Source organism: Neltuma alba, unplaced genomic scaffold, assembly GCF_004799145.2.
Source record: "Neltuma alba isolate B1F8T4 unplaced genomic scaffold, ASM479914v2 tig00012535_pilon, whole genome shotgun sequence".
Lineage (NCBI taxonomy): Eukaryota > Viridiplantae > Streptophyta > Magnoliopsida > Fabales > Fabaceae > Neltuma > Neltuma alba.
In genome coordinates, this window is record NW_021637000.1 from 597299 (window position 1) to 624066 (window position 26768).

General features: G+C 38.1%; 5 protein-coding genes across 8 annotated transcripts; 2 read left to right on the plus strand and 3 right to left on the minus strand.

Annotated features, from left to right (window-relative positions):
- The first annotated feature begins 6827 nt into the window (after positions 1–6827).
- Positions 6828–10137, plus strand: LOC114728447 (aldehyde dehydrogenase family 2 member B7, mitochondrial). Its single transcript, XM_028915356.1, has 11 exons — positions 6828–6980; positions 7170–7316; positions 7395–7537; positions 7681–7834; positions 7949–8178; positions 8462–8551; positions 8826–8999; positions 9110–9247; positions 9335–9472; positions 9574–9635; positions 9745–10137. Exons 1-11 carry the CDS (start codon positions 6917–6919, stop codon positions 10016–10018), a joined length of 1614 nt encoding a protein of 537 aa, XP_028771189.1. The 5' UTR covers positions 6828–6916; the 3' UTR covers positions 10019–10137.
- Positions 10138–10236: 99 nt separating this feature from the next.
- LOC114728450 (probable receptor-like protein kinase At3g17420) lies at positions 10237–11615 on the minus strand. Its single transcript, XM_028915359.1, has 3 exons — positions 11304–11615; positions 11092–11207; positions 10237–10929 (listed from the first exon to the last, which is right to left on the minus strand). Exons 1-3 carry the CDS (start codon positions 11503–11505, stop codon positions 10606–10608), a joined length of 642 nt encoding a protein of 213 aa, XP_028771192.1. The 5' UTR covers positions 11506–11615; the 3' UTR covers positions 10237–10605.
- Positions 11616–14522: 2907 nt separating this feature from the next.
- Positions 14523–16212, plus strand: LOC114728451 (protein DSS1 HOMOLOG ON CHROMOSOME V-like). Of its 2 annotated transcripts, none has more exons than XM_028915361.1 (3): positions 14523–14627; positions 14802–14938; positions 15848–16212. In XM_028915361.1, the coding sequence occupies exons 2-3, from the start codon at positions 14848–14850 to the stop codon at positions 15976–15978; spliced, it is 222 nt and encodes a 73-aa protein (XP_028771194.1). In that variant the 5' UTR covers positions 14523–14627; positions 14802–14847; the 3' UTR covers positions 15979–16212. The 2 variants fall into 2 exon arrangements, with proteins under 2 accessions (XP_028771194.1, XP_028771195.1); XM_028915362.1 differs by having other exon boundaries at positions 14525–14604.
- Positions 16213–17176: 964 nt separating this feature from the next.
- Positions 17177–20974, minus strand: LOC114728449 (uncharacterized). Of its 2 annotated transcripts, XM_028915358.1 has the most exons (7): positions 20676–20974; positions 19608–19691; positions 19399–19475; positions 19146–19252; positions 18879–19011; positions 18579–18773; positions 17177–17565 (listed from the first exon to the last, which is right to left on the minus strand). In XM_028915358.1, the coding sequence occupies exons 2-7, from the start codon at positions 19672–19674 to the stop codon at positions 17287–17289; spliced, it is 858 nt and encodes a 285-aa protein (XP_028771191.1). In that variant the 5' UTR covers positions 19675–19691; positions 20676–20974; the 3' UTR covers positions 17177–17286. The 2 variants fall into 2 exon arrangements, with proteins under 2 accessions (XP_028771191.1, XP_028771190.1); XM_028915357.1 differs by having other exon boundaries at positions 19399–19691.
- Positions 20975–23150: 2176 nt separating this feature from the next.
- Positions 23151–25913, minus strand: LOC114728376 (homeobox-leucine zipper protein HAT5-like). 2 transcript variants are annotated; one of them, XM_028915278.1, is made up of 4 exons: positions 25336–25913; positions 24934–25067; positions 24492–24731; positions 23151–23928 (listed from the first exon to the last, which is right to left on the minus strand). In XM_028915278.1, the coding sequence occupies exons 1-4, from the start codon at positions 25418–25420 to the stop codon at positions 23542–23544; spliced, it is 846 nt and encodes a 281-aa protein (XP_028771111.1). In that variant the 5' UTR covers positions 25421–25913; the 3' UTR covers positions 23151–23541. The 2 variants fall into 2 exon arrangements, with proteins under 2 accessions (XP_028771111.1, XP_028771112.1); XM_028915279.1 differs by having other exon boundaries at positions 24934–25064; positions 25336–25912.
- Between the last annotated feature and the right edge of the window lie 855 nt (positions 25914–26768).

Here is a 26768-nt window from a genome sequence, read left to right on the forward strand (position 1 = left end):
GTCTCAGAAATACAGAGCATTCATTCCTTCAGTTAGCTGAGGGAGATAAAGACGAGTTCTCTTGAATTAAAACCTTCCCTGGCTCAAACAAGTCGAAGAAAAAACAAAACTTTGGACGAAAGTACATCTTCTCCAGCTATTTCTTGTGCTTCAAAAAAATAAAAGAAAATGAAGGGCGGGCAAGATTAGTTCAATGGCCCAAAATGCGGACAAAGCAAGGAAGAACAGGCACGAAACACCACGAGTGCATAATAGAGAGAAGAGTGTTAAACCGAGGAAGGGTTGTTGGGATGGGGGCTTTGGGATTAGAATATAAGTGGGTGGTGGGTGTGCGCGCTAGAGAGAGAGAGAGAGAGAGAGAGAAACAGGATTTTGTTTTCTTTTGCAGGGAGTAGTGATCAATTTAGGTTCTTTTTGTTTTTTTGTTATTCTTTTTTCATCTTATAACTGTATGCTTTTTTAGTTGAGATTACACACAGTAAAGAATAATTCATTAATTAGAGAGAGAGAGAGAGAGAGAGTAGTTTGGTGCGAGGGAGAATGAATATGCATTAATTGCTAATATTTAATCTCTGAAAAGTCACCAGAACAGTGTCCAGTGAAAGGGACGTTTCAATCCCTCCCTCGCGCGGTAACTTACCCTATAATATGGACGATTCAGTTTCACAGCTGTGAGTGTGAGCGTCACAATTACTTGGACTCGTGCGTGTTCGCTCCGATTAGGACATGGCAGAAGAATAAAGACAGACACATGTAATCATAATATTGTTCATTGATATTGAATCTGCTTTATGAATTGGAATCACAATACAAATCTTTTTGGGGAGATTAGATCAAAAGATTGGCGAGAACAAGTGGTAGAGTCCCACTGAAATAAAATCTATGGACAAAGATAGACCATCCACCCTGCCCTTTAGAGAGAGTCTGAGAATTAAAGCACAATATTTGTCTGTGTGAATTATAGAGAAGATTAGAGAAGGAAAGCGACCCTGAAAGAGCAAATACATTGATAAGTGCAATGCTCCAGGTCGGCCCCCAAATAAAGACAAATTTGCAACGATATGGATAAGTGCAACGCTTTCTTATTTGCTGCAAAAGGCAATAGTAATAAGATAGATAAATAGATTACTAGTCATCATTCAAGCTAACTGCTTTGGCCTTGAATCTTAACTGAACTTGCTAGTGTTCAGCCTGGGAATGAATTTTTCATATGGGGACATAAACAGGGTACTTGTAAATCTCAATTCAATCACGGTAATTGAAAATGATTATATATGACCAGAATCTAAAAGCTCTAATTATTGTCAGAATTGCTGAATGAATAAGCAACCGTCATCCGAGATTAAGATTCGGTGGTAAAAGTGACTTTTGATTAAGAGAAGTCGTAACTTAATCCTGAATCGATCGCGAATCTCAAGTGATGTGCATATATACAGATTCCCACGGCATATGCTTCAAGTTTTGGCTTGAAATCATTCATGCCAATTGCCTCAATGAAAAAGTGAATTTGCTTTTTATGTTAGCGTTGGAATTAAACAAAGGGATGATTTTTTTTAGCAGCCCAAAAGATTTGCATCCCAGTTTGTCTCTCCTTCACTAAGCACAGAGTAACCCCACAGTAGCCAGGCACTTTTTTTACTGATGAAGAAAAATCCACAAACTCAGAAGCTTTTTTTTTTTTTTTTATGGGTTCAAAGCAAGGATTGATGATTAATAATCACCCTTGTAATTCGACTCTCAGATAACGTAAAAAACTACTAGAAGACGTTGATTAGTGGGAAAAAAGAAGCTGCACCAACGCTGAATTTGTTTTGTAATTGGTCAACTACCAACTTTGATTTAATTGATAGGAGTAATATATTATAAGAATAAGATTTGTATACGTAGGAAGGGTCGAGAAGCTTACCACGCAGGCAATAAAATGGAGAGGCAAATTGTGAAGAAAGCAACGTTTGAGCGGACCCCATGAACACCAGCCTTACGTTATTTGTCTCAAATGTTTGATAGCCACAGGCATATCAGTGCCAAACACGACCCATGGTCCCATGCAACCCTCCCTTTTAGGTCTTATATTTTAAAAACACAATATCATTTGGTTCCTTCTTTCTTTTCTTCTTCTTCTTCTTTTTTTAATGGGAATACGTCATCCATGAAAACCACAACTATGTCGAGCAAATATTAATAACAATCCATAACGTTACCCCACCAATGTAGTAAATTACTTGGCCGGCCTCGGCCTCCTCTGTATCTTCACCTAACTAATGACAGGACAGGAGAGTTAATATTATTAACAATTCAATTCGATAACATTAATAATAAGTGAGGTGGGAGATGAGATAAGAAGGAGGTAGTGAGATGTTTATATATGATAAGGAAAAGTGACAGATGGATCGGAGAAAGGACATTCAATCTATCAAAGTGAAAGAGTGGGGAGAGAATTAGGCCAAGTGGCACATGATCATGAATGGTCCTTCTCTGTTCTGGGTAGGTGACCACTTAGCACGATTTATGAACTTGCCTTTTTATCTGCAGCAAACAACTGTCCATTTCCTTAGTTAGCTCAAGTGAATGGCCGTGGAGTGTCCATTAACCATTATTTGCCTTGCCTGATCAACTTGCCTGCTTTACCTGCTCCTCTATCAAATCCCAATCATCCATCAAACTTTATTAAGTTGCAGATTAAGTAAGCCCACCTTCCTCCTCCTTTTTTTCACTTTAAATTTGGATTTTATTGAGACATCAAATATAAGTAAGGATTGCAATCCTGCAAGTCTAGGATAAGGACAAAAAACTTTCTCTCCTTAATTATTTCCCTTTGTTTCGATCTTCATCCTCGTTCCCACCCACACTTTCCCTCGTGCGTCCTCTAAAGATTCTCCCCTGGATCATCTGCGAGTCCTGATATAAAATACTAATATTCTTTCAAAATCCCTGAATATGAACAGTTTTTTGTGGTCTCAAGCTGTGAAGGAAGAAGGCAGCAAAATATAAGGAACATAATAGCCTCTGGAACTCACAGTCCCAAACATGTTGTGAATTCTGGCAAGCAGGAAAATGAATGGATGGAGACATAGTCAGTTGATTGCTGAAGCGGCAACTATGACAATCACAAAACCATGAGAAAGGCCAAAAGTTGAAACAATTAGTTTCCCACTGAATCAGTCATACTCACAAACACAGACGGTGCCGGCCACTATCAGTCCATTGTCACGTATGGCGATAGATAAAGAACATTCACTTAATTAATGTGGGGTTAAAACATGACGCCGTTAAGACGTAAAATAAATATTGATAAGCTGACCTTGAAAGCAGACCCGTATATAAATAATCCCACAGCTCATATATATATATATATATATATATATTCGACATTGAAGAGAGAAGATACTATTCTCCTCAAAATCCGGTTTATATTCTGTCAGTACACTGTTCCTGGATTAATTAAACACCACCACATCTGATATCATACTACTCTTTCGTATTCATTTCTCTGCTAAAAACCTCTTTTTATGTTTGAATGGTAATATGGGATTCGGACACAACTATGGTGTCATCCATACTAAGTGGATCTTCTGACGCTCAACATGTGTCCATGTGTATCCTTATTCATCATTCTGCGGCACTGATTATAATTTCCCAGGAAACTGCTTTATAATGAAGCTTAATTAATTGGTGTTTAATCAGTTCTTCTAATTATTAAGTATGAACTGATCATTCTGAAAGAATCTCTAAGATTGCCCTTTGCTGAGTGGCCTGCCACGTTGTACCACTTGGCAAGAATCTGTATTAACTATTGTGAGACATGGAGCAGTGTAGTTTAGGGCAGTGTCCAATATCAGATGTGGTGGGTTGGGTGGGTCCATGGATGATGAGAGAACATGGTGTGTGGATACGGAAGGAAATAAATGGAAGCTTGCAAGTGGTGAAGTAGTTGTGGAATGTAATTAAGGCGGACAACATGGCTATGCATATATGTTGTCCTTCATTTCTTGTGCATTTTGAAACCATTGTTGAATATTTTTTTGTTCCCCCACGCCATGCACTTCAACCCCACTTCCTTCCTTCCTACCCTAAACAAACCCACTCTCCTCTTCTTCTCCAACACACCAAAGGCACCTAAAAATACCTTTTTTAACTTGAAAAAGTAAGCCACTACAACTAATTAATATTCATGTCAGAGATAAATCTGAGATTAATTGATTCATGTTACTTATGGGGGTAATATGCAAGTCACTATCACTAGAGTGAATGAGGGGCTAAGGGAAGGAGATGCATAACCCAAATAACTTCAATCTACCAATCTGGGAGATAAATATGTGACTTGTTGACTTAAAAAAGGAAAAAAGAGAAAAAGTAAATGCAGTGAGATTGGGACTTGTTAATAAGAGCCATTAATGATGAGCAGTTTGCTAGAGTGGGTAATACTGATGCACCATACAGTTGCAGACGCTACTACTAGCTACTAATGAAGTAGCTTGCCGAACAAGAGTGGTTAGTCCTTTTCTTGTAAATGGAAGCCCTATTAAATGTGATCTTTTTTGGGTCACATATTAAATGCGGCTGAGAGTCGTTGAACTTAGTTTCCTTATAACCTTTGGCAAGCGTTACCCGTATTATTTGGAAGGATCCGAGGGTGGTCACCCACTAACATCCACCTTTACTTCTATCTGCCAACACGCAATTAACTAAAATTCAAATGGCAAAGGACACTCCAAGGCACTAAACCCATTTGGCCAGCATGTGGGGGTCTTCAGCTTTTGTGTGGATTCAAAATTTACCTCTATATTCGCCACTGCATCAAGTGAAGGTCAAAGGCAGTGAATGAACAAGTATACATAGTTGTTTACTGTTGCAATTTTCTCAAATTTGGTGATCAAAACCATTAATGTCAAACAATCCTATGGCTTAGATTATTTCTATGGTGTCATAGACTTGGAATCCTAGTTTTATCGTCTTCAGCTTCGTCACTTCTCTTCCTATGTTCTGCTCTTTATTCATCTACGAAAGTAAGTATCTTCAAACCATAACCGAAGCGGCTAAGGTTTTACAAGAGGATCGAGGCCTAGATTGCGTTTTCTGCTTCGCTTGAGATCACCTGAAGGCTGTGGATATATTAATCGGAAAGCTTTCCCATAACTTTGTCTATTGGTGATATTTGCATCTGGGAATCCTCCATTTGTTTGGGACCTTTTTCAATGTATGCAGAGGAGAAGGTCTTGGCACCAAAAGCAAACATTCATCAAGCTCGTTATGGACAACAAGAATTAAAGGGCCTCTCGTCACATCCACTTTTGTTGTTCTATTGACTTCATTATTATCCATGGGGCCGATCTCCATTGCGTAACACGCATATATCACTTACTATTCCTGTGTTCATGATGTATTTGTGACCATGCCATATGGAACATGGGCATTTTGATTTCATATTGGAAGACAAAAAGAACGATGAGGCTTTATCTAAATCTGTTCTTCTTGATCTCATTTGAGGACGTTAGATGATCCTGGGTGCTTGGGATACAGTACCTATTAGTGTGTTTTAGTTTTCTCTGGGCCTTGCCCTCTCGTAAACCCAAAAAAAAAAGTGGGGATAGCATCATAGCCCAGTGTAGGGGCGTGATAAGGTTGGGCCCAATCTTGGCCTTCCCCGTTCTCTACTAAGGATATCACAACAGCTTTCCTTTTCCAGGCCTGTTCCTCAAGAGAGTCTGCTCAATTTTTTTCAATTGTTATTCACTGACAGCCCAAGCAGCTTACGGGCTCTAGTGGAAGAGTAATGTATGGGATACAATCCTGGTCTATTAATATTTTCGGCGGTTAGCCTCTTTTCTAGCAGGCTTAGTGAATCAAGGCTTGAATTGCTTTAAAAGAGGTGTTTATATTTAATACCTAATAGTATTTCAAGTAGAATTGTCTTTAATAAAAAATACCTGTGTTTAAAAAAATTTATTATTCATTATCACATAATTGTTGAATTGTTTTATTTATTTATTTATTTATAATTTAAGAATATTCTTTATATTGAAATTGATTAATTATTTTCTGAATTTATTTAAAAAACATAAATACCTAATACCCTTTCCATTAATGATTAAGCAAATCTAGTGTAAAGTTGGTAGTTAGTACTCAGCAGCACACTTGCCGGGCATTGTTAGATTTGACTATTTGGTCTCTATGTTTGCTTATGCAAAATAATAATGAACTTTGTGTCGGATGCGTCCGTTTGATTTATATTATCAAAATAAAGGAAAGAAAAAGGGTAGCTGCAAATTGAAACGTCGTTTTCACGTGACCCATTGGGACTTGGACCGGTAAGTGGGCAATCAAGTCAATCACTCGCTGCAAGAGGGCCAACTCGGTGACGTGTTTTTACCGTCCAATCCTATCTTCATTTACATTAATTAATTTTCAACAATCTAAATTTAATTTTACAAATTTTCATATAAAGAAAAAAAGGACAAAATATTTATATTTTTTAAAAAAAATTATAAACCATTCAGGCTGAATTTATGTAGACCATCAAAACTTCACCGCGACGGGCTCATCATATGGAAACGAATGCGTAAATAGGCTTTACTTCCCTATTGTGGCGGCCATCATGAAATTCGGCTAATCACATGACTCATTCTATACTACAATCCTACAAAAGATGAGAGAAAGCGAGCTTGTTTGTGAGTTGATGATGCAGGAGTACCATCAAAATGATCAAAATGATAAGGACACGCCATCGTTTGGACGCCGTCCTTTCTGCTGACACTGTACTCTGATGCACTGTGAAAAAGATATAATGCTCCAAGAGGGGTAGGAGGGCAGGTCTTATACATGAGTTCAAGACTTTCGGAGAGTGCAGAAGCGAGGCAAGTAGGAATATAGCCAAGCCAGATATTATTATCCCAGCTCCCATAGGTCGAAGCAGGCCATGGCTGCTCGCATTCTGCGTCCTCTCGCTTCTTCTTCTGCCTCTGCTTCCAGACGTTGTTTGGGTAATGTTTCTTCCTCATGTCCTTTATGGATGCAGGGTTATTAAGTTTCTTGGTTCTGCGTGAGATTGTACATGAAGATGAAACTGAAAGCAATGGAAAAATAAATGAGAAAAACTAAAACTGAAGCGTTGTATCTCTTTTGGTATGCATCATTTGATTATCTGAGCGATTGGGTGACTATATCTTCAGGGCTACATCGTCGGTGGGTCAGAGGTATAAGTGGAGTTCACGAATCTGCTGCTGTTGCAGCTACAGCTGAGGAGCCTATTACCCCACCTGTTCAAGTAGATCACACTCAGCTTCTGATTGATGGGCAATTTGTTGATGCTGCTTCTGGTTGATTTCTTGCCTTAATAAGCAAAACCATGTACAAGTTCAGGCTATTTACTGAAAAATAAACATCTCCATTTTTAGGAAAAACTTTCCGAACTTTCGATCCCAGGACAGGAAATACAATTGCCAATGTTGCTGAAGGTGACAGCGAAGATGTGGATCGTGCTGTCTCCGCTGCCAGGAGGGCCTTTGATGAGGGACCATGGCCGAGGATGACAGCTTATGTATGTATCCCTTTTAATCCTTTTTTTTTTAAAAACCCATTTTTACTTCGCAGATTTCAGAACATACATGTGTGGACAATGTTGTAATGCTCCATGTTCGGTCATGGACAAGAATGTTCATCCAAATTTATGGCTTTTTCCAGGAAAGATCACGCATAATTCTGCGTTTTGCTGATTTACTGGAAAAGCACAATGATGAAGTTGCAGCACTTGAAACATGGAATAACGGAAAGCCTTACGAGCAGGCTGCAAATGTTGAAGTTCCTATGGTGACGCGTATATTTCGATATTATGCTGGTAGGATGATCTTTGTGGTCCTGCTTCATGCCATCAGCCATTGTATATATATATGATGTTTTATAGAAGTTGACAGTTGACACTCTTTGGGATGATGCTTTGTGTTTTCTTCAGGTTGGGCAGACAAAATTCATGGTCTCACGGTTCCATCTGATGGACACCACCATGTCCAGACCTTGCATGAGCCCATTGGAGTGGCAGGCCAAATAATTCCTTGGAATTTCCCTCTTCTTATATATTCATGGAAGGTTGGCCCTGCTTTAGCTTGTGGTAATACGGTTGTTCTCAAAACTGCAGAGCAGACACCTCTCTCTGCCCTCTTTGTCTCAAAGCTATTTCATGAGGTAATTTATGCCTAAGTGAACTTCACTGGAATAAAAGTTAACACTTTCTGCCAAGAAATGCGCTATTAGGCCCTCAGTTTTATCGTTTTGCTTGGACTTGCGCGTGTCTAAATACCATATAATCATATACACATAGATTTGTTTGGTAATAACGCTCATGATATAAAAGTTCACCAGCAAAACCCAAAAAAAGGACAGGAACAAATGGATTTAGGTTCTACGTGCTTCTTTCTACAATCTAAATATTGGTGATTATCGCTCAATGATGTATTTGAGGCTGCAGGCTGGACTTCCTCCTGGTGTTCTAAATATTATATCTGGCTATGGTCCCACCGCTGGTGCAGCTCTATGTAGCCACATGGGTGTTGACAAGGTACTTCAAATAATTTAAATTTTGTTCTATATATGAAAAGGAACTCATTTTTTCTTTTTTTGTAGATATTAATGGACGAAATGTAGGGCATGTCAAAACATATTTTCGTTTTCATAAATATCTCTTTTCCCAAGTCCTCTAATCTCTGTTCCATGAACTAGCCATTGAACTGCTTTTTCATGGACTTAGTTGGGCACATTAGCAATGCCTCACGTATGTCTATGTATGGTCTACTTGGTACTCAAGTAACTAAAAATTGCTTAAATTTTGGCAGCTTGCTTTCACAGGATCCAGTGGCACCGGTAAGCTAGTACTGGGACTGTCTGCACAAAGTAATTTGAAGCCAGTGACTCTGGAGCTAGGTGGAAAATCTCCCTTCATTGTATGCAAGGATGCTAACGTCGATGAGGCTGTTGAGACTGCACATACTGCTTTATTCTTTAATCAGGTTTGAAGATCCTATTTCATATTATTCACTGTAGAGAATCAAAAACATCCTGAAGTGTTTCGCCAAGTGTGGCAATATGGTTCAAGTTGTTCTTTCATTTGTGTCCACAGGGTCAATGTTGTTGTGCCGGTTCTCGTACATTTGTACATGAAAGCATATATGATGAGTTTGTTGAAAAAGCAAAAGCCCGTGCCCTCAAACGTACTGTTGGAGATCCTTTTAAAAGGGGGGTTGAGCAAGGTCCACAGGTATCTCTTATCCTCTCCCTTTAGTCACAAATAAATTCTTTTTTAGGTTGATGCTTACTGATGTCATCCATTGTTTTTATGTTCTAGATTGATTCAACACAATTCGAGAAGATCCTCAAGTACATTAAATCAGGCATTGACAGCGGAGCTACTCTTGAATCTGGCGGTCAAAGAATTGGATCAAAAGGTTACTACATCCAACCTACTGTTTTTTCAAATGTCCAGGTACTGAACTTCCAATAAATAATTCTATTTCTGTTCAAGTAGCAAGATAAATTTTAAAACAGAAGTACATAACTAAAATGATTTTGTCATCACGTTGACAGGACAACATGTTGATAGCAAAAGATGAAATCTTCGGACCAGTGCAGACTATCTTGAAGTTCAGGTAAGCTCAAAATCATTAGTCACAAATCTTCATACAATCATAATTGTATGTTCTTCAATAGCTTTCTGCTCTCAGACCACTTTCATTTAGTTTTTGAAATAAATTATAGGGATCTTGATGAGGTAATTAAGAGAGCAAATGCAACATCCTATGGACTGGCTGCTGGAGTTTTTACTCAGAATTTGGACACTGCCAACACATTGATGCGTGCATTGCGAGTTGGAACAGTATGGATAAACTGCTACGATGTATTTGATGCAGCAATACCTTTTGGTGGGTATAAGATGAGTGGGCAAGGCAGGGTAAGGGGAATCTATAGCCTTAGCAATTACCTGCAAATCAAGGCTGCTGTCACTCCTCTGAAAAATCCAGCCTGGTTGTAGTTTTTTAGTAACTTCGTATTTATGTTCATGATGTCCTGTCTGTGAAGGAACCTACGAACGAGGTTATGAATGGTAAATCAAGAAAATGGTACAATAATTTCACACTTAAAGCGGTTTAAGAATGTTTTCTCTGTTCACCTTATTATAATTTCTTCCATTACCGAGGGTCACTTGTAAGTGTGTGTAGCAATCTAAATATAAGCTTTCTGACTGATAATCAAAGAAAAACTTAAAATTCACTTTGAAGTACTTATACAACTGAATACTTCTAAGAGTAAACAAAAATTATCTACTGTTACACAAGCGATCCTAATTATCACTGTATCATAGAATTGAAGGATTGTCCACTGAAGTGTCTGTTGCAGAAATATTCTTCATCGAAATCAGTAGGGCTTCTTCCAATCTTGTGACAACCTGTTCCATGGATGGACGTTGTTGGGTAAGGGATGTGCATGATAGAGCAAGATGGAGGGTAAAATCAAATGCTTCTTCTGAGTAATCTCCTTGAAGTTTAGGATCAACAAATTCTATTATGCTGCCACCCCTTGTGAGTGCTTTTGCCTGAGAAATACTAGAGTGATATCAATCTAAATAAATAAATAAATAATGCAAGAGATAGAATTGAAGATTAAAGGCATGTAAGTTCTCACCATTTTATTCAGAGTCATGGGTTTCTTGAGTTTCAAATTTATAGCCTTCTTCCCAGAGAGGATCTGCAAAAGTACCACGCCAAAGCTGTAGACATCCCCAGATGAATTTACATGGCGGTTGCTTTGGTACTCAGGATCAACATATCCAAAAGTTCCTCTCACTTCTGAGCTAACGTGCGTTTCACCCACCTCTAAAACTTTAGAGAGTCCAAAATCTGATAGCTTTGCTTCAAACTTCGGCCCCAGGAGAATGTTCGTTGGCTGCAACAAACAGATGTTCTATCAAAAACTCGTTATCATTCAACAGTTACAGAATGTTTCTGTCCTGGGTTTGTGGAATCATCATGAGTTATAGCTAGAAAAAAGTAGAAACTAGTCATATCTAATTGAGATTTGAGATATGTTAAGATTTTAAGGAATGACCTTGACATCACGGTGAACGATGGAGCCTTGTGGATATGTATGAAGGAACCAAAGACCTTTTGCAGTATCAATTGCAATATTAAGCCTTTGTATCCAGGAAAGAATCTTGCTCTTGCCTGATGATCGGAATTTATCAATTCTTCGCAATTTAAAGATGAAACGGGTTATTAATTCAAGCTTTCATGTCAGATGAGGTGGTAAATTAATATTACCAAATAGCCACTCTGAAAGGCTCCCATTGGGGCACAGTTCATAGACAAGGAAACATTCATCTCCCTCAACACAGCAACCCAACAAAGCGACGAGATTTGGATGTCTAACATGTGATAAGTTTGTAATTTCTCTGACAAAAGTCTCCATGCTTCCATCATCATTGATGATGTGTTTTATTGCAACATGTTGATTATTTGTCATTGTGCCTTTATAAACCTTCCCTGGTATCAAAAGTTAGAAACAAGATTATGGCCTTTTTAATAGACATTAGATTAGACTTTGACAGGTGAAATCAAATATCTAGATATGTTCAACAATAGTAGAGAAAGGACCAGCATTTGAATTTTAAAAGTCTTATCTCGCAGCGTTATCTTAACCTGTCGAGAATGAAAAGAACAAAAATAAATATAGACATATTGCTAAATTGATGTTAAGATTTTATATTGCATATATTATACCTATAGGTTATTTTTTCCAAACCTATTTTTTAATTCACTGAGCCAAAATCTTACTGCTTGACAAAAAAATGATTTTTTTTTTTTAAATCTAATCACCGTGTTTCAAGAAAGAGGGAAAAAGGAAATTCGTACCAAAAGTTCCTTCGCCAATGACATTCATTTCATTTAGATGGTTTGTGGCAGAGTACACTTCCTTTAGGGGAACTCTTAGACAAGCATTGTCCTTCAACAGAACCTTCCCCCTTGTTGCTATGGATTACAAAAGGTAGACCGCATAAGAACAATAAGCTTCACCTTTGCTATAATGCTGTGAATGTAGGTTTGATATAATTTAGGTCATACCTTCATTTCTGGGGTGGGTTGATCTGGAAAGTTTACGAAGCAAGTTGTATGCAGTCATAATTATTATCAATACAACTGCTATGGTAACTGCAGTAAGAAGCCATATATCTGCAAGCTCAAGAATGTGTGAGCACAAGTAATCTGCAGATTTGAAATTGTGATACAAGACAATTAAGCACCTCTCTTACTGCTCATCCTCTGATTGCTTTCTGTCTAGAGTAATTCGAAGTAATACATCTGAAATAATCCAAAGCCGACGTTAGTGAAATCTATGATGCTAAAATACTAGTTACCTCCATTTACAATTGGGTGAGAGCAGAACAGCAATTCTACGGACATCGGCTTCAATTTTTGCTGCTTCCTTATTGGTGTTTCCGGAATTTGTTCCTTGTATGGCTTTCCAGGTGATGAAGCAGGAAGGACAAAACCTACAGTAACGGGAATATGTTCCAAGCTTCTTTTTTTTTTTTAAGTTTACTGAAGCTTGATAAGTATTTTCAGAGATTAGGGTGCATCACTCAGATGGGAACAAACACAAAATGACTAGCAATAGCATCGCCAGATCTTGTTCCTTTCTTTTCTTTTTCTAGACTAGGCGCTATTGCCGGCCAAAGCAAACCTCCTCTTAGACATTGTTTTCTTCATTCATATATAGTCTCTTTAGATTTTAAAATATGATATTGCACCTTCAATGGAGATGGTGGCTGATCATTTTTTTTTCTTTTTTTTAAAAAGTCAGTCCTTGTCAAAGACATTGCCGAAAGCCTTAATTTTTTTTATCTAAACTGCTGATGGTTTGGAATGGTTATACAGACATGGGTTCTATGTCGACTTACAAAAACTGTTTACCCACAGTTATAAGACTTGTACAGCTGTGAAACTTACAGAGATGGGTCAACCTGGCTGTTCTTACCAAAAAAAAAAAACTGCATATAGCAGTGCTTAACTTGTTTATAATTTACCAACCTGCAGCATAAGTCGTGACGAACAAAATATGAATGATGAATCGGACCCACCAGCGGAGCGAACAGAAAGAAAATGATTGATTCATTGATTTTATCTTCATGTTTCTGATGCTTTCATCATATAGAGAGTACGTCAAACCATGCGCCCTGCAAATTACATTCTCAAACACGCACCGATGTTCTCAACGATGCTGCACTATATCTACTCAACTTTTATTCTTGTTTATTTCTTTTTTTTTTTTTTTTTTTAATTTGGCACTCAAGAAAAGTGGGATGTGCTTTGAACGGCCGCCTGGGGAAGGAGTGGCCGGCTGATAAAGAGCTTACGCCGCCCTACGGACAAAATATGGGTAGCGTCAACTTGTAACCGAAGGGAAATGAAGGCTTCTTTAGTTCTTTTCTTTTCTATTTTTGATTAAAAAGCATTATTTTATTTTTTTTCAATTAAAAGTTCAAGACCGAAATTTACCAAACAAATTTTAGTCAACGTTTCAAATGGATCAAACTACATATTCCTCTGGTTTTTAATATAAGACTCAATTGTTGAGTTGGTTTTGATTCTAAATATAAAATCCATTTCTCATATTTATCAATTTTCTGTAAATTATCCCTATGGATACTCCCTCAACCATAATCAAGTAGAAGAGGGAGAAAGGTATTAAGAAAGATGATTATGGTATTTTACGAAAAACATATTACATTTCTTATAATTAATTAACTTACCTAACTTTAATCTAATCAAATTAGTTAAATGGGTCTTATATTAAATATCGGAGGAGTATAATTTTATATGCGATTGTTCTTGATTTGTGGACAAATACACTGCTAAAATATTTTCGACCCTTTATAATAAATTAATTCGAACTCAAAAATTGTCATTATTTTTTGCAAGCATTCTATTAAAGACAAACCTGTTATAAAAACATTGTCGGTATTAAATACACTATTTAGATCGCGGACTTAATAACTAGATACTCCTCCGGTTCTTATTATAAGATCTAATTTGACTTTTTATTTGGTCATAATTACAAGACCAAATCCATTTTCTCTCTTATATTTATGCATTTTTTTTCAAGATAATCCTTCTAATAATGATAGTTTTAGCCAATATACTTAATTAGCAAGGATATTTTAGGAATAACAACACTTATTTATTATAAATAACCAACTTAACTTACTTCCTTAATCTCCTCAAATAAGTCAATTGGGTCTTATAATTAGGACCGGAGGAGTAATAAATTGGTCCCCCCCACACAAAAAAACCTTGTGAGCTGGATATAACCCATAAACCTTCCTGGGTTCGCTCACGACAGGGTGGGTTGGGCTCCTTTTTGGGCTAAAATTTTAACTTCGATTGGGCTGAATCGTACTATCAATATTACAAAGCGGCCCAATCACAATATTTTTATTTTAAAAGAAGAGAACCGACGTTACGAGTGAACTGCGAGAAGGAAATCTTCCGCAAGCGGCAAGGGTAGCGTTAAAGACACCAGACGCCTCTCCTCTTTCTTTTGTTCGCTGCCCCTTGTTGGGAGGTTAGGGTTCTTTCTAAAGGAGGGTGAGTCATGTTTGTAGGTTCACGATTTCTGTTCAACTTTCTGTGCTTCTGGTTTATGAACTCCTAGACTCTGAAGATGAGCGTGTCTCTTCTATGCAACAATCATGTCGTCTTTTCTCTTCTGTTTGGTTCTTATTCTTGTTAAGTTCAAAGCTTGTTTTCTCTCTCCTGTAGATTGTTGCAGTCTCGCAGATTAATTACTCGGTTGTGAAATTAGACAATGGAGAAGTATTCCATGGCAGCGGTTGAAGATCCAAAACTTGATTTGTTTGAAGATGATGATGAATTTGAAGAGTTTGAGATCAATGAAGGTACTTTTACTTATATTATCCATGAAGATGTTGATTCAGTTCGGAATACTGCTTTATTATAGAGTACCTGCTTGTAGCGTACAACTGATTATAGAAAGAAGAGTCGTTGGGTCAGTTTGGTCATTATACAGTGGGTTCTTTCAGAAAATTAATTATAACAGCATTCATGTCCCATGAGGAAAGTAGCAGCCATCAGATGGGTCCAACATTCTGGCTCTAGATGGTTTAACTAGTTGGTATTCTATGTTGTATGTTGTATAGTTCTTATGTCATTAGGGCTTATATATGGATCCAATGTGTGGCATGACGTGTGTTTACTGGCTAAATCATTTTCAAGCATTGAAGGAATGAGTGATGTTTAAAGAGTAGGACTCAAAAGTTTGGTGTAACTTGATTCTTAGACCTAATTCTTTCATTTACCATATGTGCCTTGGAGGGAGAGTTATTTTTGAATATGGGGGGACATATGACGCAGGAGTTGGAAGGAGAGATCCCCGAAGGCGAAGAATGTCCTTCCCTGTTTTATGCAAATATGAAGCTGATATATTTCTAATATGGGAGGGCTTTGATGTATAAACTGGAATATTTTGCTTCCTGTAATATAGAAGCTTCATATTTTTCGCCAGCCACTTGTATCAAGGGCACACTTGTATCCATACATCAACGAGGACATACTAACTTAGATGGCTTATATATAATTTTTGGAAAAGTAAAGAATTGCGTTTGGAGTCCTCAAATATGACTGGAATGAAAATGTAGCCCTTGATGGGACGAACTGGTGAGTAGGGAACACATATTACAGATCTGAATTGCTTCAATATTATTGCAGTTTTTTTTTTTTTTTAAAATTCTATATGGAGGATTAGAATATGTTATTTCCCACTTGTTGACATATTTCAAAACTTATAGAATGGGATGACAAAGAAGAGGGGAAAGACACAAGCCAGCAATGGGAAGATGATTGGGACGACGATGACGTCAATGACGACTTCTCGCTGCAGCTCAAGAAAGAATTGGAAAACAACTCGGAGAAAAGTTGATTTCCATCTCTCATCATTCCTTCGGTTGTCTAGTGTTCATGTCTAGTTTGACAGTGAGGAAACAGATTATCATAGTGCTCTTGCGTCTTAAATTTGTGCCCATGTCTCGTCTAGATCTGGGCAAACTTTATTGTGATGAATTATACAAACGACTTCATACTAGGTGGATTGGATCAAATTTTTAACCTTTCTACTTATGTAATATTTCTGCAAAATTTGAATTTGTAACGCACAGGATGAAACGGGTCGCCATCCAAAGCCAAGACGCAATCAAGTTTTAGAATTTTGAATTTGATCGCATGGATCAATATTAGCGAGGCTTCCTTTTGTATCTAATTGTATTTGTAGCGGTGTGGTGTATGAAAGCATAGCAAAACCCGCAAGTTCGATAGTGATTGATAAAAACTGACTCGTTAGAAGCATCAAATCACATAAATGAACTCTAATTCTCAGCTTTTTAAACGATCTGAAGCTCCGGTGTTTATTCTGTTCTTTGGATCCCTTTATAATGTGTCCGGAATAAGCACTGGTCATCTAGTATGGGACCTTTGGACTCAAACCTTTTTGTCCTAGCGGTGAGTTTTTGTCTGTAATAGGCTAATCTAGTATATGGGATCTTTCACTTCCCCAGATTCTCGCGGTGAAGTATCCAACTATCCTCCACGGACAAGATACACATGAAAAGTTGTTATTTCAAGTCATCCACCCTTTTGCATCGAATGAAACACACAGACGGGTTCTTCATAACTCACAAGTTATGAATAGAATAATTTTTTATGAAAATATATATATTGATACATTTATTAGTACAATGTTCATGAAAATAGCTATTTCTTTTTTCAGAAGTTAATTAAAATGTGGAGAATTCATGTAAATAGTATGAGTAGTATTTTTTTGGGGACTGAAATAGCACGAGTAGCATAGCTCCCAATACATTTAAATTTCATGTCGTTATGCAGAAACTGAATTGAATCACTTTCAATCATGGATTGATAAATTCGCTGATGCATTCTCAATTCAAATATGGAATCAGTGAACGCTTCGTGAAGCAAATGCTCAAATGAATGCCAAAGCCTCGAAGCCAATCAACCACAAGTGTTCTGCCAAACATAAGGGAATGAGAAAAAGAGAGGAAATGACGTAATTTGGATATCTGACGATAAAAGGAGAGATGCGGAACCAAATCATAAATTTCCGTTCAATCCGTGCTTAAACAGCAATTCGAACCATCTCAATTTTCACTGTATATACAGGGGAAAAAATATGACGAGCAGACCGGATATTAAAGAAGTTCAAGCATGGCGCGTGTCATGAAACCAGACCCTCGCGAGCAATACTGGTAACGCGAAGTACGGCCTGAGCACTTAGCGGTGAAAGTTTTGATTGACAGAAGTTCTCCCACGAACCCGGCTCTGGATGCTCAGAAACAGAAGCAGGCATGGGATCATGAAATTTCTCGTACACATTCTGAAGCTCGAGTAGCAGAGTTCGGGCTGCCTCCCTGGATTCAGGGAGCTGGTCACTCAGCTGGGATGCAGCTACTTGGATCAATTTGTCAATCCCATAAGCCTTTATGCCCTCAGCTCCCTGTAAATAGATATAACACAGGACAGATGTTAATGCTCAGCATCCAGTGCCAAGAATACATGAACCATGTACTGCCTCCTGTCCTAATTATAAGATCTCGTTTGTAGTCTACAAATTAGGACCGGGGTAGCACATTGCTCTTCCACCATAGTCCCTTCCAAATATCAACTGAAGAAACACCTTTCACATTCAGCTTTAAATGTTGGTGCAATTCATCGTATTAAGTTGCTAGCATAAAGATCCAGTAATGATTCTCAAATCAGGAATTGACCAAAGAATGGGGGAAACTTGATTCGCAGAGCATGTAATATATGTGGTTAGGATCCCTCATGCCCTTAAGAATTGTGTAAAACTTGAGACTCTTATTTCAAGTAACTCATTATAAAAGGTGACTAATTAATTCATTTGTTGAAATGTAAGCAATTAGAAGATGGTGCGGATGTGCTGAATCGTACACTACTGCCAAAAGATACCAGCCTATATAGCAAGTAGGCAGTGGGCATACAAAAATGAGTAAGAAGGAAAGCAGCCAAACATCAACCAAGAGTGACAAAAGTTGTATCCATTAGTCAAAATAGCAGTTTAAATAAATAAAGGGCTTGCAAACAAGAATGCCTGTACACCTCAATCAGAAAAGGTCAACCCTTTTATTCAAGGAACAAACTCGTCAATAATCAACACAAGGAATTTTTAATAGTAAAACACCTCTCAACCAAATAAGTAGGAAATGTTTGCAAGGAAAATTTGAAATAGAAACTGGGCCGTTTAAAATTCATTCAGATGTGAAAAGAAAATGTTTTATCATAAGCTCGTCAATGATAAATGCCTTTTTCCTTGTGTGGCAATCATCTAAAACCTTTATAGGATTCAGACCTTATTCTAGCATTATGCATAGCACATCAAAAAAATAATGTATCAAAGCTGCTAAAAGTGAAACAAACCTAGTTAAAGTAACCCTAGAAACTCATGAAAATGAGCATCAGTAAAAAGAGGCATTCTTAAATCTCTCTTACCAATTGAGGGACACTTCGAGAAAAGCACATTGATGCCTTTGCACGAATTCGAGGATTCCTATTCTTAAGATGAGGTTGCAATTTTGGTAACAAAGACATAGGGGAAATCGAGGTAGTCATAGCTATTAAGGCTCTCTCAGCTGCCTCACATACAAAGCGCTTGTCCTGTGAAGACTTGAGAAGAAGCTGCACCAGCTGCATCCATGAAAAATTGTACGCATGCAAGAGCATGTTCATATGTAATCAAGTGTAACGAGGGAAAATTCCTTAGTAAAGATCCAAGAAGGAATATTCAATTACCAGGGGGTCCAGAAAATCTATTATAAAATCATTATATGCACTGAAAATGTCTGCAGATGTCATAATGGCAGTTTTGCATACAGCACTTCTAGGGCTTTTCAGGGACTTCACAACAGACGTGATCACATCCCCCCTGCTCACCAGAAAGCATATTGATAAATTCATTAATCCCCAGGGGAAAAAAAAGGCAAATTGATCAATCAAAAAATGCTTTACATTATCAAATTTTGCAGAAAAAGAAAAGATATCTGCATGTTGGTTACTTACAGAATATCAAGTAGTGCCTCCTTGTGAAATATTGAAATCCGCCGCACATTATTGAGGGCATTACATACTATGACCCAGTCCTTGGAGTCTAATCCAGCCAAAAGAGTCTGTAATAAAACCCAGTAGCTAATCTTAACCAATACACGGATTGTATCCCTTATTAAAAAAATAATAATTAACAGTTTAATTTCAAGAAATATTAGGACCATTAAAAAAAGCTTCAAAAACCTTCCAGCAATGAAAAAAATATTACCTTGAGACAACTGTCAATATCTTCTAAATCCCTCAAGTTCTCAGAATCAATGTATTCTATTTCTGCATTTCCTATTTCTATTTGAGAATCGCCAGAAGGATTACCATTGACGGATGGAGGCACTATGGAAGCACAAATTTTTTTCTTCTGCAGATCTTTGATATTTTGATCCGCATTGTCAACAGAATCCACATTTGAACATGCCTTACCAGAGCTATCTTTCTTCCTTTCACTTTCAGGAGTTGTATTGTTATCACTAAGAGCTTTCTCTGACATCCCTGTGAGGCCTTCGTCTGGAATGGAAACAAGGACATCTCATAAAAGCTACCAATATGAAGTATACAGGATGCTGCTTTATTTATTTAAACTATCACCATTGTGAAATGTAAAAATGAATGAAATAGTAAAAAGCAAATGACGTTGAGATCTAAACTTGAGGAGAAGAGATCATCAAACCATGGCGCAGAATTTAACCAAAGACGTATCAGTAAGCCTCATTCCCCTGATTTCAGTCTCACTCCATAAGATGAATACATTTAGCTGTTTAGATTCCCTCCTGAATTTCTTTATCTTCCTCCGCCAGATATCATATTCTTATAGTAGTTCTTTCTCTTGAATTCATATATCTCAAAAATTGCATTTCCAATGAGTAAAGAGCAAAGACATTTATTTTGCAGCTGCCAATACAAATCTCTGCACCGACCGTTCACTCCAAACCCCCCATAGACCAAAATTTGCACGATACCTACAAAATGGAGAGTCTTGGCAAAGGGACCCATTCATAGTCTTCCCTTATGATCCACAGAATCCCGACCCGCTAGAAAGGCCCAGGGCCTAAACCATGAATAAGAAAGCCTAAGACTTAAGCATCATATAAAAATAGCCCACGTGAGCAGGTATTTACAAGACCAGAAACCGATCATCACCTTACGGAGACGGACTTACGCAGTATGATTAGGTTCTTACTTCTTAGTAGATCATGCTGTATCCTCGGGTTCATGAGGGAAAAAGGAACAAATGAAATCCCCGAAAATTTTGGAGCTGCGCTATGCTAGAATTAATCAAAATAGCAGCAAGAATGTATCAAGATCTCGGTTTATACTGCACTACATTCCTGATTCTTTATGAAATACACAAGCATTTGAATCCAATTCCTCGGTAAAGTCAATTGATTGAGAGATGGAAACAAAACAGCAGTTGCCATGCCTAATGCCGATCAAACAAGCGTTTAATTAGAGTGAAAAGAACCAGAAGATGAAAAAAGAGACAGAAATTACCAGATAGGAGTCAGAGTGTGATGAACCAGAAAATTGAGGGAAAAACGATGAAAAAAGGGCAGAGAGAGAGAGACAGGAGTGAATCGCAGAGAGTAAGGGCACTAGAAGAAGTGAAGATTGTGTAACCGGCAAATACAAGAGTCGCCTAAGACGACGCCACAACTGGAAAACCCGACCGAGGCCGGCAAGTTTGGGTAATTACACATGTGAATCGCCAGGTCAACCAATTATTTAATTCTTGATTCCCTAAATCGCCCAATTCCTTCCCCTCAAATTGCTAACTCCTGCCACTCCCCGGCTTTACCATTTATGCCTCCCGATTAGCCTTTTCTGTTAATTCAATTTAACTCACCGACGCTCCAACTCAACGAAAGGTGGCGGAGGGATTTGATTTGAAATGATGCTTTATCGTTTGACAAGGATCATTAAACAATTCATTGTGATGGGGATTATTCCCTTAATATGGTCTTTTCATCTGCTTAATTCATCCCACCCATTTAATTTGAATTTAAATTACTTCCTTTTTAAGATGGAACCACCGAATTTTAGGTGAGCCGTTATTTTGAGGCCAATTTACCTACATTAATTAATATTTATTCTGTTTTTTTTCTTGTGAGAGGATTTGGAAATTACTAACAATTTTATTACAGTAATGCAATTTTCAAAAATAAAAAATAAAAAATGTGCCACATTTGTCTGTCTTATATTAAAAGTAAATTCTCAGGCAAAAAAAAAAAAATTGTGTCTTTAGTTAAACAAATGGCATCAAAAAATAATAAAGAAAGATGGATGCAATTACAATGCACTCTAAATTCACTCTCTTATCCACCAAGGTAAGAAAGGTGATCCAATTTAACAGTGCCGCAGAAGCTGGTCTGGAGCGAGGCCTCGCCACATCACTCCCAACTCCTGGTAAATGTTTGGTTTAGCCATATGCGGACCCAATAATTTATGAGTCCTGACTAACTCATTAATGGAGGGGAAAATAGGTTATACAGTGGTAATAAATTCAAAAGCGATCTGCCATAATATGGATTCCATAGATATAGATGTGGAGGAACAACGAAAGGATGTCTAGTGTCCGTGCCGAGGTAAGTAGCGGCATAAACCTTTGCTGATGCTGTGTCCCATGCCCCAAAAAACCAATGGCTCTGTTGGAATTGGAGCAGCTCATTTTCAGGTCAACCAACAGAAGTCAAAGGAAGGGATATATTCCCTCAGATTGTTGCAAGTGAATCATAATACTACTACCTTAAACTCAACGTCATATGACCTTCTAGAAGGGACACAACGGCAGCAAAATGCAATAGAGGTCAGCCAGCTTTTGAACAGATATTAGTGGAACCTTCAAAAACAGAGATGTAAGAAGTGAGATTCCTTGCGAAAAATCCAGAGATGGGAAGAAACACAGGCCAGCGAGCATCTGTTAAATCTGCAGTGATTAGATATGAGTCTTGCCTTTTATCTCTGATTCTAGACATTGGTGCCGAAGCATGTCTCTGGAATCTCTGGTCCTTATGGAAGCCTTTTCACTGATGAAATGAATGTGACAGAGGCATTTCATGGCTATGGCCTTCCGTCAACCGTTCGCCTTTAAAATATGGTCAACCTTATTCTAGAATTCGGAGGACTTGCATTCAGCAAACTTTAATTGCGTATAAAGTAATTGAAGATTCTGCGGTACATTTAGATGATTCAGGGCAACAATCTCGTTGGAGGACATGATTATGAGAGGCCATTTCAGAAATGACTGACGGAACTGATCATCACCAGTGGTCCTGTGGTCGAACGGTATGAATGCTTTTTTCCATGTGTTAGTGTGGAAGGGGTTGGTGAGCTTTGTTTAATTTTTTCTCTTGGATTGTCTTTAATGCAGATAAGATGCTAGAGCCCAATCTCTAGTGAGTTTGAGCATTTCGCTGCTGCGAGGGGGATTTCTCCTGCACGCAGAAACACTTACGTCCGAGTCTGGCTGCGCAGCTCTAACCATGCATCACCCAGACATCGCTGCATCTGCTTGTCGAAGTTAACAGCGTGTCGGTTGTCTGCAGGAACAGAACGGAAATTTTGACGACATGGTTTTTATTGGGAGGAATGTTTGGCCGGGTCTATGACTTTATCTTGCTCGTTTTAAGTCGAAGATGATGAATCGTTTTAGGTCCTGTTGGAATCCTGCTCACTAACACACTGACACATTATATTAGAGGTGGAGAAGTAGAAGACTGGCAACATCTCATTTCGTGTCATTGTCTGGACAGAGCGGCGTTTTTCAGTGGGTCATCATGTAGTCTTTAGATGTTTGGTTTGATTCCGTGCACAATACATAAACCAGCATTAATTGCTTCTGGAGGGGCTTCCAGTTGGCCCAGCTTCGACTATTTGAGAGGCAGGGATGCTTCTGAGGAAGCTGGTTCTAAAACGACAATGGAGCTCTGGTGTTAATTTCTGACCGAAAAGCTAATACATACCTTCATCTTATACTCGAATCACCTGCATCATTTCTATTATAAAAACTTTACACTCTCAATCAGAGATTCTTTTAAAAACAACGCAGACGAAAATATAGACTAAAATATATAGCAAACAAGCCTGGTAGCCAGCCTTCGAGGTTGAACTACCCTTGATGTGTACTAAGACCAGACAACGGAAGACGCCATTGACCAATTATTTGTTCAACTCAAAGCTTTGGATGCATTGATCCAAGGGATTTTCTTTGACGCTCACATCCCACATCATCTCTAACAAACAACAGACTCTCACAGTCTTCTGCTTTATTATGCAAAACATTAATCTCTAACATGACACCTTACAAGATCATAATGTTTTTTTCTCTTTTTTCTTTTATCTTTTTTAATACAGGCTTGTTTTAAGACCACACCCACCAACACAACGGGTCTCCCTCCTCATGGTTTTGGTGCTCAGGTTCAGGGGCCACAAACACATCAGAGAAGTAACTGCGACCATTGTCGCTGCCGTCATCCTCCTCAGACTGAACCCTATCAACGCTGGCCACGCATCCATCAAAGTTCTCAGCTGGAAAGTAGGAATCGACGCTGTCCACAAGAAGCTGTGGAGCATCCTCGTCCACCACTGCACTTCCACCACTCCCACTGCTGAGTCGGTCCTCCACCTTCACGTTGAATGGCAGGGTTGACATTTGGGCTAGCTCCATCATAAGTGGGTCTGCCTTTTCTTCTGGTAATGGTTCTCGTGGCATCTCTTTAGCCAGAAGCTTCTCGTTTAAGGCTACCACCTGAGGAATTGTCAATTGCCAATACGTAAAAAACATACATGCCATGATTATCGAAGATAAGCATGCATCCATTAGTTTATGGACTAGTATGCAGACTCACTCTAAAAATACAAGTGTACGTCTGTTTCATAGAAAGTATAAGCACATATATTAAGAGAGGTCTACCTGGTATATTCGTCCGGTTACGATTAAAGGGCCTTTTAATAGTGAAGGTGGGGTTCAGAACTGATGCTACGTTTAGAAGTTTGTGGTTAATTAATATGGTCGAATCTTATTGGTGGGACCCTCTTAATAGAGCTTCAAATCATGGGTCATGTGTCCTTTTCCTATGATGGAATCCTGATTGGGAAGGCATTAATTTTTTTTCTTCTAATGGCCCATTACCTGACACACACACAAGCACAATGCAGATCCGTACATTTTTTAAATATTTGATATAAAGACTTTGATATCCATAATCAATCATTAATATTGATTCAATTTTCCATCACATCCATGATTTTTTTTTTTGTTGTATTGCCGCACCAGAACAAAATCGACCCTGAGAAACAATAGATATGTACCTCTGATTTGAGATTTTCATTGTCCTTGACAATGGAGCTGTACTTTGAAAGCAGGGCATCATAGGAAGACTTGAGAACATCGTAATCCCTTTCAAGTTGCTTGGTTTTCCAACGGGCCCTACGGTTCTGGAACCACACAGCCACCTGCCTTGGCTGCAACCCCAGCTTCTTGGCCAGCTCGGTCTTCCGTTCCGGCTCCAGCTTGTTCTCATCTTCAAAGCTTTTCTCCAGCAGAAGCACCTAAACATTAATACTAAATCAAAAATTTACAATATATCTCGGAATTAAGATGGATTTTCACCCTGAACAATTAACATGCATAACTGCAACTCAGATTGATACTGAATCAAAAATTCTTATTGATATTTCAGATTTTATATAATCTACAACTATGAGACCAAGCCGCAGCATATATATCGAGCTAGCTAGTCAATTAACCAACCTGCTCGGGAGTGAGGCGTCGCTTCTTCTCCGGCAACTGCTCATCGTAATATTCCTCGTCGAACAGTTCCTCCGGTGAGCTGAAAAATGGTCGCTTCTTTGAGCTTTCCTCCATGCTTATTATCGATCCGCCTGCTTTAATTTCGATCTCAATTCTATTGTTGGGGGTGAAGGAAAAAAAATATAAAAACATTGGCAACCCAGATTTGTTATTGTATGTAAACCAAGTTTTATGCAAAATTAAGTGGTCCGTTGATGTCAATCCAGATTTGTTATTGTATTCCTGGTTATCACGGACTAATATTCTTGACAGCTAAAGAAGCATAGATTTATACAACAAAGTAAAATGAAACAACATATGGGCAAATCGGACAAAGTGACGTAGCAAAGAGTTGAGAATCACCTCTATAAACTGGATCACCGTTCCCGAGAAACAGCATGTTCCCGCGGCAAGTGGAGGAACCGAAGAAAATACGGCCGGACTCCATAGCTTTGGTCGTCTCGCTTTCTTCCCACAAACGTACAAGGTCTTCGACAACAATCGCCACCGGTGACCACCAGAGATACTTACTCCGGCGACGGATGGGGCAGAAGAAAATAGAATAGCTGGTATCTCAGTATAGTATTTAAGTTTTAGGAATCAGAGGTGTCCAGAGTTAAAAAATCATTAGCTTGTGGCGGAAGAAGCTGGTGCTCCAGAGCAACCTAGCCGGCGTTTCCAACGGGCATATGCAAAATCCCATCATGCACTGAGGGGTTTTGCGGGAGACAGTTTCGAACTCTGCCGGCAGAATCAGGAGCAGCGGAGCAGAGGCAGTTGCGAAGGTTTGGCCTGGAAAATGGTCACCGAACTTGTTCAAGAACTAGAGATATAAAACAAGGCAGAGATAGTAATGGGAGCTTAGGCTAACGCGGAGGCCAGAAATAAGAACCCCGGCGGGCGCGCTGGATTATGGGCGGGGGTGCACTCAGGTTTTGGGCGTGGGGGTGGATGACGCTTGCGACTAAAGCTGACAAGGGGGGAAGCGAGCGCTTATAATGCCCGTTCCCGCGCTTTGGAATGACGAAAATGCCCTTGGCCGTTTTCACACGGAAGGGCCACTTGGCTTGGCAACATAGGGAGGGAGAATTATTTTTTAAGACCAAAATAACAGGTTATTTACGGAACCTTCTTCAAGTCCTGATATTATTCTTCCGAGGTCCTTCTTAAAAAAAAAATGTAATGATCTAATTAATAGGCATAAATAAATAAAAAATTAATAGTCACGTTTAGCATTCCAAAAATTCGTTATATGTGACTATAGAATTCATTTGTTTTAATATTGAATTTCTTATATATAACTATTAGTAAGGTATATTTACAATTAATTGGATCTTAAGTTTTTAAAGTTTGAATTTATTTTGATTTTAGTATCTGAAATTAGACCTAATTTTGGTCCATCTAAAAAACTTTTTTTATTTTTGTAACAATATTTTTTTTCTAAAACAAGTTTTCAAAAACTAAAGTTAATCATTTCAAATTTTAAGAGTCAAAATTAAAATAAGTTCAGATTTTAAAAATTAAAAAAAGGCTTAGGTCAGATTTATTTTTCAATTACACATAAACATGTGTCTTTTTTTGTTTCATATAAATTTGTAATTAAATACTACTAAATATTAATATTTTTACATGATCATTATTAAAAATTTAACATAATAAATATAAAAAACTTGATATAAGTATTTTCTAAATTAAAAAGATTATCAATTCTTAGTTTTTTTTGGTAGATTTGGGATATTTATTTATAAATAGCTTGTTCAAATATAAATCTATTGTGATGTCAGCCAGGGACCCAG

Bases quoted from the DNA above. Each gene is read 5' to 3' on its own strand.
- LOC114728450 (XM_028915359.1), bottom strand. From the start codon at position 11,505: ATGACAAATAATCAACATGTTGCAATAAAACACATCATCAATGATGAT. The intron at 11,208-11,303 runs GTAATATTAATT...TCCGATCATCAG, and splicing joins CCTTTCAGAGTGGCTATTTG to GCAAGAGCAAGATTCTTTCC. The intron at 10,930-11,091 runs GTCATTCCTTAA...TGTTTGTTGCAG, and splicing joins TCGTTCACCGTGATGTCAAG to CCAACGAACATTCTCCTGGG.
- LOC114728449 (XM_028915357.1), bottom strand. From the start codon at position 19,674: ATGTCAGAGAAAGCTCTTAGTGATAACAATACAACTCCTGAAAGTGAA. The intron at 18,774-18,878 runs GTAATTGAATAT...TCATGGATGCAG, and splicing joins TAGATTTTCTGGACCCCCTG to CTGGTGCAGCTTCTTCTCAA. The intron at 17,566-18,578 runs GTAAGAGAGATT...ATCTATTTACAG, and splicing joins CTCGAAGTGTCCCTCAATTG to GGAGCTGAGGGCATAAAGGC.
- LOC114728447 (XM_028915356.1), top strand. From the start codon at position 6,917: ATGGCTGCTCGCATTCTGCGTCCTCTCGCTTCTTCTTCTGCCTCTGCT. The intron at 7,835-7,948 runs GTAGGATGATCT...TGTTTTCTTCAG, and splicing joins TATATTTCGATATTATGCTG to GTTGGGCAGACAAAATTCAT. The intron at 9,000-9,109 runs GTTTGAAGATCC...TTGTGTCCACAG, and splicing joins CTGCTTTATTCTTTAATCAG to GGTCAATGTTGTTGTGCCGG.
- LOC114728451 (XM_028915361.1), top strand. From the start codon at position 14,848: ATGGAGAAGTATTCCATGGCAGCGGTTGAAGATCCAAAACTTGATTTG. The intron at 14,939-15,847 runs GTACTTTTACTT...CAAAACTTATAG, and splicing joins AGAGTTTGAGATCAATGAAG to AATGGGATGACAAAGAAGAG.
- LOC114728376 (XM_028915278.1), bottom strand. From the start codon at position 25,420: ATGGAGTCCGGCCGTATTTTCTTCGGTTCCTCCACTTGCCGCGGGAAC. The intron at 24,732-24,933 runs GTTGGTTAATTG...ATTAATGTTTAG, and splicing joins GACGCCTCACTCCCGAGCAG to GTGCTTCTGCTGGAGAAAAG. The intron at 23,929-24,491 runs GTACATATCTAT...ACAATTCCTCAG, and splicing joins ATGAAAATCTCAAATCAGAG to GTGGTAGCCTTAAACGAGAA.